Source organism: Peromyscus californicus, unplaced genomic scaffold, assembly GCF_007827085.1.
Source record: "Peromyscus californicus insignis strain IS unplaced genomic scaffold, ASM782708v3 Scaffold_11__1_contigs__length_118956290, whole genome shotgun sequence".
Taxonomy (NCBI): Eukaryota; Metazoa; Chordata; class Mammalia; order Rodentia; family Cricetidae; genus Peromyscus; species Peromyscus californicus.
Window position 1 is genome coordinate 14525314 of NW_026294402.1, and position 13143 is coordinate 14538456.

The 13143-nt window shown below is 42.8% G+C and overlaps 1 protein-coding gene across 1 annotated transcript in view; it reads right to left on the minus strand.

Annotated features, from left to right (window-relative positions):
* Muc16 (mucin 16, cell surface associated) overlaps positions 1 to 13143 on the minus strand; it is a 188228-nt gene that overhangs the window by 86523 nt on the left and 88562 nt on the right. Inside the window, exons 36-40 of the mRNA XM_052726120.1 lie at positions 5249 to 5373; positions 4986 to 5053; positions 4209 to 4381; positions 4066 to 4101; positions 1909 to 2033 (exon numbers count right to left, since the gene is read on the minus strand). Coding sequence (XP_052582080.1) covers positions 1909 to 2033; positions 4066 to 4101; positions 4209 to 4381; positions 4986 to 5053; positions 5249 to 5373 — 527 coding nt within the window. The remainder of the gene's footprint in view (positions 1 to 1908; positions 2034 to 4065; positions 4102 to 4208; positions 4382 to 4985; positions 5054 to 5248; positions 5374 to 13143) is intronic.

The following is a 13143-nucleotide window of genomic DNA, read 5'->3' on the forward strand; positions in this document are numbered from 1 at the left end:
GATAAAGGCAAGGAAGGTAGGCAGGGATAGAGTGGGTGGGCTATAAGTTGGTGAAACAAGAGGTAATCAAAGCTGAAAAATGTGGGTCGGGCAAAGTGTAGCAAGACAGATGTGGTAGGTACCAGTAAGTATGGCAAGATGGGGGTCTTAGTGGGGCTTTAGTGAAGGGTGGGGAAAGGGAAATGAGCAAGTCTTGAATTCATGAGCAAGCAAGAAGTGGGTGTGGTAGGAGAGGGATGGGTGGGCACCAGAACAAGTGAATATCAATAGGTGGGGCAAGAGGGGGTTGTGGGTGGGAACTTAGTGAGTGGGTAAGGAAAACAGAAGGTAGTATGGTAGGATTGGGTAGATGGGGCAACAGTGGATAGGATAAGGGAAGTAGGCAGGTCACCAGAGGAAAAGTCAAGAGAAGTAGGTTGGGCTGAAAGGGGTGGGCAGGGCACCATGGAGAGTCACAGGAGAAATATGGGTGGAAACAAATGGCAGGGCAAGATAGAGAGGTGGGTGGGGCTTTAGTGAATGGGCTGGACAAGTGGGTAGTACATGGGGATAATCTGTAGGCAGGTCAAGAAGATGTTAATAAGGCTAGGAAATGTGGGTAGAGAATCAATGAGTATTATGAAAGTAATCTGAGGGAACATTAGTTGGTGAAGTAACATAATGGAATTTTCCCAGGGGCCTAACCTGAGAAAATCCCTCCCAGGGTCCTGGGGAACAACACTACATCTGGCGTGGGGCTATCTGGTGGAAAGAAATCTATATACACCTTGCTCTTTTGTCTGTTTACTTTATTTCTCTATAACAAACTTCTGTCTATACAGCTTCAGTTCTGTCCTCACATTCAGCTCTTCTCTGTACCTACTTTTTCTGTCCCCTCATAGCCCTAGTAATAACTAAGACCTTATGCTTTTGATCTCATCTTTGCCCCCTGTTCCTTCATCCTCTATCTTTCCTTCCTCTTCTCCTCTCCTGATCTGATTTACCTGATAACCTCTTCCTTGCTCCTCTCTCCTCAGCCTGAGCCATTCTGCCTTACCAGCTACAGAAACTCTGCCTTCTTCTTTCAGACCACAAGGCTCAGCCTGGACCAGGAATTCTGCTCCAGTCTTTACTGCACCTGGTTATGCAAAAAGCCCTATTGTCCTGAGGCAAGAGCTCTGCAATACTAATAGGCCTGAAGGCAAGGGATGGTCTGAGCTTCATTTGCACAAAAAACAAAGCTATGCATCCACATATCCACCTGTCTCCTAGGCCCTGCAGGAGTGTTACCTAGTGGATCAGCAGTAGATCTGAGAAGCTAAATTGTTTGACATATGGCCTAGTAATGTATGGGCACACAAGCATTTCATAGCAGAAGATAGATGATATATATTAACATCTAAATAACACAAAATATTCCTTGATAAATGGCTTCCTCTTGATTGACTTCTTGGTCGGTCAAGGTATAGCTTATTACATACAGCTGAATCTCTATAATATATTCTTGCTGCCCACTGCAGTAACAGAGGGACATGGATATGGACGGAGTGTGTGAACCAATCAGTCATCAGTGACTGGAACTAGAGACAGGAGGGTTATGCTGGAAGGGGTAAAAGAGTCATCAGTGAGTGGGGCAAGAAGGCAGGACTGAAGTGGGTGATTTGGGGGTACCAGTGAGCCAGGCAAGGAAGAAGGGTGTGACTGGAGGGAACAGGTGAGCCTTAAGTAGGTGAGGTAAAAGGTAGACAGAGCACCAATGAGTGTAACACAAGGGACATATATGGCTGATGGTAATTAAAACAAGAAAGAGAAGTGGATGAGACTTTAGTAAGGGAGTGGGACAAACAGGTGGCAGGGATGGCTGGAGGGAGCAAGCAAGACTAAAAGTGATGGAGTGGCTGAGGCAGGGGAGGTGGGTAGGAGTCTTACCAGAAACTGCAAGACTTCCTCCACTTCGTTGAACTTGGCATATCCTGGGCCCCACATGTCCTCCGTGTAGGGTAGATTGGTGATGGTGAAGTTAAGAGTATACAGCAGCAGAGCAGAGCTGGAAGCTGCAATTAGATTAGGAGAGAAGTTAAGTCCTGAGTCATACCAGAACTAGATTTAGGACATAATCTATATTCATATCACTTGGACCCATGTATTCCCACCTAATTCAAGATGTCTCTACCAGAATGAAAAAAAAAAACAAAAAAACTTCTTTTGAATGACAGGAACACTAGTAATTAAACTTGATGGCAATTAAAATATCAATAGCAATGTGCTTTTAGCCTTGGTAAGATACCATATTTTGCAACAGACAGCAGTAACTGCAAGGACTCTTAAGTGGTCAAAGTGCTGAGAATAACTAACTGTTCAGTGCTTGGATACAAAGAGAGCATCTATATCACCCCCTGCAAAGCTCAGGTAGTATCATAGAAGAGGGGGAGGAAAGAAGGTAAGAGAAGAATGGGGAAGAGCTCAGTGGGATACTGTCTTCAGGACAGCACATGGCTGCTGCACCTAACTCACAACTGCTCTTACCTATTCAAGAGTGGGCCTAGTGAAGTTCTAACACGGATGAAGGAGGGGCTCATCTAGTCATTTCTGAGGAGCTTTTAGCAGGTAATGGTTTCTGGGGGTGGTGGTAAAGACATGCTCTTCAGTTGTGTGGCTACTGGTAGATCATATATTGCCTCTATCATTGCTTTGGATTAATTATCTTCTTTTTCTGTTGATTCCCTTCATGCCACAACATAGGAGCTCTACATAGTTTTATCCATGCACCACTACCACGTTTGCTCATTGGGGCATGTGCATCAGAGAAGGAGACCTTGGATGACTAGGGGACAGGGTTAATTTCTCCAAGCAGGATCAATTGTCAGCCCAGAGTAAGGCCTTCGGTCAGAGAGCTCCGATAAGAAGAAAAGGCTTATAGAGTCATAAAATTTATCTGTTTTGGCATACATATGTGTGTGTGGTGTGCATATCTGTATGTGCATTTGCATACATGTGAGGCATGTGTGTGCAGGTGCATGTACACATGTATGAGAGCCAAGGTTGATGTCAGATGTCTTCTCCAATCATAGTGTATATTATATATTGAGGCAAGATCTTTCAGAGAGAACCCAGAGCTTGTCCTTTCTGCTAGTCTGGCTATCCAGTTTATTCAGAGATTCCCTGTCTTTGCCTATTGTAGTTTGGGATTACAGGCAAGCTGCTATGCTCACCCAGATTTCATGTGGGTTCTGGGAACCCAAACTCTGGTCCTCATGCTTAAGTGAGAAGTATTTTACTTATTGAACCACCCTTCAGCTCTATATTTCCAAGATGACACCTGAAGAAAAAAGCAGAGATTCACCTCTGGCATCCACAAGTGTAAGCACACACAAGCATGTATGCACGCACACACACACACACACACACACACACACACACACACACACACACACTCACATAGACTTCTTGGTCATTTGGTCAAGTGGGTCAAATTAGGGGGCTAATAAAATCATGAGTTGGTGTTTTTATACATTGCTTCCTGAACCAATTTGTTCTTGACTGACTGTTCTGCTCGCTAACATTCTTTTAAGAGCTTGAGAAAGATTTAGAAGTCAGTAGACACCTACATTAAGAAACAGACATCAGAGAACAGCTTTGGAGGCTGGATGCTAGGATGGGAAATAGTATTCTGAGAATTCTCAGACCTTTGAGGACCCTCTGTCATTCATCAAGGGTCAACCTTAGGATCCTCTTAGACATACTACTCCACCCTTTATCCTGACTACAGAATTCACTGGAAGCATTTTCAGAGATAATTTTACCTGTGAGGTTGGAGATGGGAGCTGGCATACTTGAAGAAACAATGTTCACCATGGACACTGTGGGGAAAATGACATCCATTTGGAGTAGAGACATAATCTATATAGAGACACCAGGATGGGTATCCCAGTCTGAGTTCTGCTAGGGTTTTAAGTGATACACATCACAGGCTGGTGGTTGGGTGAAAAGTGAAATGGAGACAACAAACTATTGCTTTCTTTCATTTCAAAGGGCTGGGTATAGTGATCGATGTGGTAGAAAATTAAGGAAACTTAGAATACTCACTTCCGGGTGTGGTAGTCAGGATCTGGTGGGTGTAACCTACATAGATAACAGGAGTTTTAAAATGTAGTAGAATTGAGGGAAAGAAGGCCTAGGAAGGTGTATGGGCTCTGCAATATAGCAAAACACAGGTGGCTGCTGCTCACCATTGACATAGAGACTGTGCTGGTCCAGGATGTATGGGCCCAGTTCGGTGACACCCTTGGTCAGACTGCTCAGCTCCCCATATATCTGCTCATTTTCCAGCCTGTGGTCAGCAGAGTCTAGGTGGTAGGTACAGGTGGCATCCACCCCTGTTGCTGCTCCATTGTTCTCAGATCTGGGAAGGATAGGTGAAGAGAATGATGATAAATTGATTGCCTAAGGAGGGATCCTAGGATACCTGGAACAGCACATGAAGGGTCTCTATCTGATAAAGACTTACAAAGTCAGTTGTAGATTTTCTATCATATTGACCTCCAGTAACATGTAACTCTGAGCAGACAGTGAGTCCAAAATTTTTATCAATTGTAACAATCAAATAAGCAAGTGTGTGTTATGGGAAAAGGAGAGGTCATAAATGAAACATTTGAAGAATAATAATTGAGTCCCCAAAGGTCAAAATTAGTGAGCAGAAAGGGCATATTTGTCTTAAGAGAAATCATGTGGACCAACTTTAAACTTCATAGGAAATGTTCATTTATTCCTAAATAAGGGGGGGGGATCAGGAGAAAATTCAAAATGGATGAGCAGAAGGAGGTTCCGATTTGTTTAAGGATTGTGGGAGCAGTAGTAGGATCAGGAGAGATTTTGGTACTGGATATGGTACCTCCTGAATTCACCTGTGCATAAGACATTCAGAAGAAATGTAGGGAGAAATCTGAACACAATCTTTGGACTGAGAGCACTTTAAGCAACTCTAGCTTGCTGTTCTAAGGACTCACCTGAGCAAGGTCAGTCTGCAGCCAGAATATAATGGACCAACACTGATTTTTTTGAACAAGGGCCTGAGCTGTGGAGAAAGAGGAGAGGGATGAGGAGGAGGAATGAGGGATAGAGACAGGACAGGAGTGAGATGCACAAAGCGGGCAGTGGTGAGTCGGATTTGGATGTGTGTAGACAGGATGAGGTGGGCAGTGGCTTCTTCCAGGGGCATGGCATGGCATGACCAGTAGGGGGCGCTAGATTCAGTGAGCAGGACTCTCACCAGGCTCTGCAGGGTTCTCCCAGTGATATTGAACTTCCTGGATCCAGGGTGACTCATGTCCTCCTCAAACTCCAGGTTAATGATGGTGAAGTTGATTCTGAAAAGCAACTGGACAGGGCCTGCTGCTGCAGAGGGGATGGAAGAAACACGCGCTCAGGCTATTTGTTTCTCTCTAGACTTCAGAATGGGGCAACAGCTATGTGCATGTTCAATCACTGGGGGGAGGATAAGCAGGATTGCAGTATAGAGGTAACTTGACCATGAAGCAGAATGCAAGTACATCTGTCCCTGCAGGTAGCTAGCAAGCCTGTAGTCACCCTTGGCTTCTGAGTTTTTATAATGTAAATCTATTTTTTCCTTTTCTTTTTTCTTTTACTATGCTGGGTTATATAAGGTCATTTTCGTGCAAGCCTATGTGCTTGAAGCATATCCTTTCCTTGCACAGGTCACTTCTTTCTCTTCTGCTTCTCCCTCTCCCATTACATCCATCCCCTAAGACAGTAACACTTGCACTTTCTTGTCATCTAGTCATGCACAATTATATATAAACATGTATGTAATCTAAGAACCACAAATGAGAAAAAACATGATGTTTGTTTTTCTGAGACTAACAATTCACAATGTATGGCCAGTTACATCCGTTTTCCTATAATTGAAATAATCTGTTCTTTATTGCTAAAATGTTCCTGTGTGCATATGCAGCACGTTTTCTTCACCATTCCCTTGTAGGTAGACAACAAGGCTGGTTCCAAAACTTTTTCTTATAAAAAGTGCTGCAATTGGGCAGTGGTGGTGGTGCACACCTTTAATCCCAGCACTCGAGAGGCAGAGGCAGGTGGATCTCTGTGAGTTCAAGACCAGCCTGGGCTACAGAGTGAGTTCCAGGACAGGCTATAAAGCTACACAGAGAAACTCTGTCTCGAAAAACAAAACCAAAAAAAAAGTGCTGAAATAAACACCGACATGCACATTTCTCTGTGTTATATTGACCTGGGGTCTTGAGGGTACACAGGGTCATATATTAACACCAATAAAAACAGCCAGAAAAATGTAAAAAGGTTCCATCAAGGTTCCATTTCACCCTTCTCAGAATGTTGGTCACCAAGAAAATAAACAGAAAATGGCGTGAGGATGCGGACCGCTTGTACACCGTCAGTAGGAAGTTGTGTTACTCCAGCCATGCGGGAGAATAGGATGAAGGCTTGTGAAAAATAATCTACATCCTTTCTTTCAGATGCAAACACTTACTTTTAATTTAGGAACTGAGACATTAGACAATGTATCTCCAGCCACATAATCTTTAACTGGCAGAACCCAGGCCACATAACTGTAGCAATTCTATCATTTCCAGTCATTTAATACCTGTGCTCCTGAGTTCTTCTATTAGAATCTAATTATTTTATCTCGCTGACACTTCAAGGTTTATTATATAATCCAACAATAGTCAGTATAGGATAATTTTTCTTTTTTTTGTATGTATGTGTTCATGTAGGCTACATATGTTTATGTACATGTATATTTGGGGACCAGAGAGCATGCCTAGTGTTTTCTTCCATCACTTTTTTTTTTCTTTCTGAGAAAAGGTCCCTCACTGAGCGTGGAGCTGACTGACTTGCCTAGACTAACTGTCCAGCAGGCCTTGAACATTTTCCTGGCTTTGCTAGCATGGTGCTGCAATAAATTGGTACTATAGAGCTGAACATGGATGCTCATGACATGTGACAGCACTTTAACGACTGACCTATCATTCCAGTCCCAATGTGATTTTTTTTTTCACAGCAAGACATTTTTTTGGAGTTCTTATACCTTGATGGCCCAGTCACAAGGTATGTGAGTCAAATAAAAAAACAAAAAAATAAAATGCCAATGGAAGCAGATGCAGAGATCCACAGCCAAGCCCCAGGCTGAGTTCCAGGAGTCCAATTGAAGAGAGAGAAGAGGGATTCTATGAGCAAGGGACATCAAGATCATGATGGGGAAACCTACAGAGACAACCAAACCAAACTAGTAGGAACTCATGAACTTTAGACCAATAGCTGTGGAGCCTCCATGGGACTGGACTAGGCTCTTTGCATAAGCAAGACAGCTGTGTAGCTTGATCTGCTAAAGGGGCACCCTAGCAGTAGGATCAGGATCCATCCCTGGTGCATGAGCGGGCTTTTTGGAGCCTAGTGCCTAAAGTGTGACACCTTACATAGCCTTGTTGCAGGTAGATGGGCTTGGACCTGCCTCAACTGAATGTACCAGGCTCTGCTGACTCCCCATGGGAGACTTTACCTTGTCTGAGGAAGGAATGGGGGGTGGGTTGGGGAGGGAAAGCTGGAAGAGCAGGAGGAGAGGAGGATCTGTTGTTGGTATGTAAAATGATTAAAATATTTCTTAATAAAAAAATAAATTAAAAATAAAATGTCAGCTGGGCGATGGTGGCGCACGCCTTTAATCCCAGCCCTCGGGAGGCAGAGCCAGGCGGATCTCTGTGAGTTCGAGGCCAGCCTGGTCTCCAAAGCGAGTTCCAGGAAAGGCGCAAAGCTACACAGAGAAACCCTGTCTCGAAAAACCAAAAAAATAAATAAATAAATAAATAAATAAAATGCCAATGTTCATTGCAACTTAGTTGCAAATGCTGACAGTTGTCATAATAAAAAGAAGAGAGTGAGTGGACAGGGTCACACAGAATCATCATGCAGGATAAAATGACCCGTGGTTTCTAGATCTTGGCAATTGAACATTCATTCCCATGAATTCTACAGAGAGGAACGGATGCTTTCCTTATTGATGGTCAAGTAGACAGACACGTGTATTTGCAAGTGACCTCCAGTTTCATCTCTTCAATCAACTGAAGAAAACTATTTAACACAACCTTCTGGTCAGTTGGTTAGTTGTGGAAATTAAGTAGCTATTCTTAACTGAATTATTCTTCTATTTTTTTTTTTTTTTTCCGAGACAGGGTTTCTCTGTGTAGTTTTGGTGCCTTTCCTGGATCTTGCTCTGTAGACCAGGCTGGCCTCGAACTCACAAAGATCCACCTGGCTCTGCCTCCTGAGTGCTGGGATTAAAGGTGTGCACTACCACTGCCCAACTCATATAAACCAATTCTTAGCTAATAAGTCCACTAGTTTCTACCTCTGAGATGACTAAGAAGAAATTTATAAATGAGAGGCCAGGAAGATAGTTCAATCAGTAATGTAACTGCTGCAAAAGCATGAAAATTTAAGTTCAGATTTCTAGTACCCATGTTAAAGAAGAAGAAGAAAAAAAAGCCAAGTACTGTTGTGAGGGTCTATAACCACAGCTTTAAAGGGGAAGAGACAGGTGGATCCCTGGACCCCATTGGCTAGCCAGCCGAATTGAATTGTGAACTTTATATATGGTGTGAGAACTTATCTTAAAATCTTTGAAAGAGCTGGAGAGATGGCTCAGTAGTTAAGAGTATTGGTGGTTCTTTCAGAGCTCCCAGGTTCTATTCCCAGAACCCACATTGCAGCTTACAACTATCTCTAACTCCAATTCTAGGGTATCTGATGCCCTCTTCTGTTCTCTCAGGTTACTGCATGCACTAAAACACCATACACGTAGAAATAAATAAGGTAGAGAGCCGTCCAGAGAGACACCCATGATTGATGCATGCACTTATAACCTGCACATGCACCTGCACACACACGAATCGCCACACATACAGTGAGATGTTCAGTGGGTACAGGTGTGGTGATATTATATTCCCCAATATATTGTGCACCCTAATAAACTTATCTGGGGTCAGAGAACAGAACAGCCACTAGATATAGAGGCCAGAAAATGGTGGCACACATACATTTAATCCTAGCATTCCAAAGGCAGAGATCCGTCTGGATCTCTGTGAGTTCAAAGCCACACTGGAAACAGCCAGGCATGGTGACTCATGCCTTTAATCCCAGGAAGTGATGGTAGGAAGCAGAAAGGTATGTAAGGTGTGAGGACCAGGATCTAGGGCCTGGTTAAGCTTTTAGGCTTTTGAGCAGCAGTTCAGCTGAGATGTATTTGGATAAGGACTCAGAGGCTTCTAGTCTGAGGAAACAGGATCAGCTGAGGAATTGGCAAGGTGAGGCTAGCTGTGTCGTGTTCTGCTTCTCTGATCTTCCAGCTTTAACCCCAGTACCTGGCTCCGGGTTTGATTTTATTAATAAGACCTTGTAACAATTCATGCTACATAAAGGTACTTACTCCCAAGTCTGACGACCTGAGTTTGATCCCTGGAATTCACAACAGAGGAACCTCAAATGACTGAAAGACATTTAAGGAATTGCTCAACATCCCTAATCATCAGGGAAATGCAAATCAAAACAACTCTCAGATACCACCTTACACCTGTCAGAATGGCTAAGATCAAAAACACTGAAGACAGCTTATGCTGGAGAGGATGTGGAGCAAGGGGAACACTCCTCCACTGGTGGTGGGAATGCAAGCTTGTACAACCACTTTGGAAATCAATATGGTGCTTTCTTAGAAAATTGGAAATCAATCTCCCCCAAGACCCAGCTATACCACTCTTGGGCATATACCCAAGGAATGCTCAATCATACCACAAGGGCACTTGCTCAGCTATGTTCATATCAGCATTGTTTGTAATAGCCAGCACCTGGAAACAACCTAGATGCCCTAAAACTGAAAAATGGATAAATAAAATGTGGTACATATATACAATGGAATACTACTCAGCAGAGAAAAACAATGACATCATGAGGTTTGCAGGCAAATGGATGGATTTAGAAAAAATCATCCTGAGTGAGGTAACCCAGACTCAGAAAGACAAACATTGTATGTACTCACTCATAGGAGGATACTAGATGTAAAACAAAGATGACTAGACTGCTACTCACAATTCCAGGGAGGCTACCTAGAAAACAGGACCCCAAGAAAGACACAGGGATCACCCAATGACAGAGAAATGGATGAGATCTACATGAACAACCTGGACGTGAGTTGGGGTAATGAAGGGCAAGGGTCAAGGGAAAGAGAGCTTAGGGGAGCGGGAGATCCCAGCTGGATTAAGAACAGAGACGGAGAACAAGGAATAAGAGACCATGATAAATGAAGACCACATGAGAATAGGAAGAAGCAAAGTGCTAGAGAGGTCCACAGAAATCCACAAAAATGCCTCCACAATAGACTACTGGCAATGGTCGAGAGAAAGCCTGAACTGACCTACTCTGGTGATAGGATGGCCAAACACCCTAATTGTCGTGCTAGAAACCTCATCCAGTGACTGATGGAACCGGATGTAGAGATCCATGGCCAGGCCCCAAGTGGAGCTCCAGAAGTCCAATTGGCAAGAAAGAGGAGGGTTTGTATGAGCGAAAATTGTTGAGACCAAGATTGGAAAAAGCACAGGGACAAATAGCCAAACTAATGGAAACACATGAACTATGAACCAATAGCTGAGGAGTCCCCAACTGGATCAGGCCCTCTGGATAAGTGAGTCAGTTGATTAGCTTGATCTGTTTGGGAGGCCCCCAGGCAGTGGGACCTGGACCTGTCCTCAGTGCATGAGTTGGCTGTTTGGAACCTGGGGCTTTTACAGGAACACTTCGCTCAGCCTGGGAGAAGGGGAATGGACCTGCCTGGACTGAATCTACCAGGTTGAGCTGAATCCCCAGGGGAGTCTTTGCCCTGGAGGAGATGGGAATAGGGGGTGGGCTGGGGGGGAGGTGAGGGGGCGGGAGGGGGGATAACAAGGGAATCCGTGGCTGATATATAAAATTAAATTAAATTATAAAATAAAAAAAAGAAAAAAAGAAAAAAAAGAAAAATCAACTTCCTCAAGTTGTGCTCTAATCTCCACACATGTCATGCCATACATACATACATGTGTACATGTGCAAACACACACATGCAATGCACACACACACATATACAAATAAGGAAATTCTTTGAGGAAACACACATTCTGGATTTTTGTGTCTTAAAAGGGCTTATCACTTTGGATGAACATGTTATTTGTTTAAAGGAAATTTTAAAAATATTATATATATAATATATTATATATACATTATAAATATATATATATATTCACAATTTTATGTGACTACATGAAGTCTAGCAAACACAAATAATAGAAAAATATGACATTTGTCCTTTGGAGACTGTCTCAACTTACTTAATAGGATTAGGAGATGCTAATGTGATTGATTCCCTTTTCACAGATGTAAAGACTGAGCCAATGGGAAGCTGAATAATTTGTCTCAGTTCATACAACTGCTAAGATGCAGATCTGAGCATAAATAATAGTCATGTTATTTATTCTAGCATCAATTTATTATTCACATAGTATGTGAGAGTTTGTGTTGGATTTGGATTCTTTTTATATTTTTAAATAACGTTTTATTATTTCTATGTATTTATGTGTGTGTGTCTGAATGTGTGCCATATATGTACAGGTGCCTGTTGAGGCCAGAGAGGGCAGCTGATCATCTGCAACTGGCATTAAACACAAATGTGGGTCCTCTGGAAACGCAGTCCTCTGAATTGCTGAGTCATCCCTTCTGCTCCATTTTTCTATATTTTGACAACATTTCTTTTTATTTATTTATTTATTTTTGATCATTGGAAACAGTCTTTCATTTAAGAGCAACTTACACAGACTTCACAAAAACCTACATTATGCAAAGCTTTGTCAAAATTCTACATGTATCATAATTTGTGAGTGTGGGTTGGAGAACAGATCATTACTATAATTAACATTTTTGACACGGGACATTTTCTATCAGAAAATGATAGAAACACACTCTTGATGACATCTCCCTTCTCTTGAGTAGGAAGCCTGAAGTATCTAAGGGAAAGTCTGCCTGCCTATCCTTCCCTTTCAATGGCAGGTGAGATTTATTCTCAGGCTGGGGACATTTCAGTAATACTGTGGCTCAAGCACCTTTGCTTACAAGAATGTCCAGCCTTAAATTGCATGAGTGTCATCCATGACTCCGCTCTGGACATGTAAAAGACAAGCTAGGTGGAAGCCAAGCGGTAGAACCCAGTGGCGCAGTCAGCCGACTTCCTGGGCTAGGTCAAACATACAATGTTGAATTTCATTTCATTGGCCGCAACAGTCATAAAGGACACACATGGAACACTCGCCTTCCTACTTCTCCCCACAAATGACTGAGTTTCAGGTTCCTATCCTCTAGCCAACTCCCTGGTCTTCAGAGGCACTCTAGGTCAGCCCCTCCCCAACAAGGCCACTCAGTAGGGCTTCCCTGGCCAGCTCCTTTGAGGAGCTGTCAGCGGACTGAACTAATGTCACCTCATCCTCTGCTTATTATTGGTTCTTCTGTTTCTCTTCATTGAACTGTTCTAAACAAAAGCATTTCAGTTTGGATCTGCTAAACTTTGCAGCAATGCATTCAATCAGCGGGTAGAATCCCTTCCTAGAGCAGGCCTCATGAGACAAGATGGACAGGCTGTAGCTTTACATTCAGATCAGTGGGGCTCATCTGAGGTGAGGGAGGGTAGAGAGTGGACACCTGCTGACTTGGGGCTAATTTATTTTAGTCAAAGTCTAACACATAATTTCTTAATATCAACAATACTTTCCGGTGGAGTTTGGACAAACTGACTACTCCTCACTTACCACATCCAACTAGCAGAAATTAACAATAACAACAACAACAGAAAAAACCTAAAGCACATACACGTGGCTTTCTTAAAAGCCTGAGAGAGCAGAGTTGATCTTTATTTCCTTATTTAAAATGTGGGGTATTTTTCCTTAGAGTCAATACAATGCCTTTATTTTACAGTAAGCACTCTTTTGATTTCAGGTCTTCACAAAATTGCTTTTTTCTAAACTTTTGGAGTAGAAGGTACTTTCAACAAAAATACCGTGCAATGTCAGCACTTTTTTCTTTTAAATATTGAAATAAATAAAA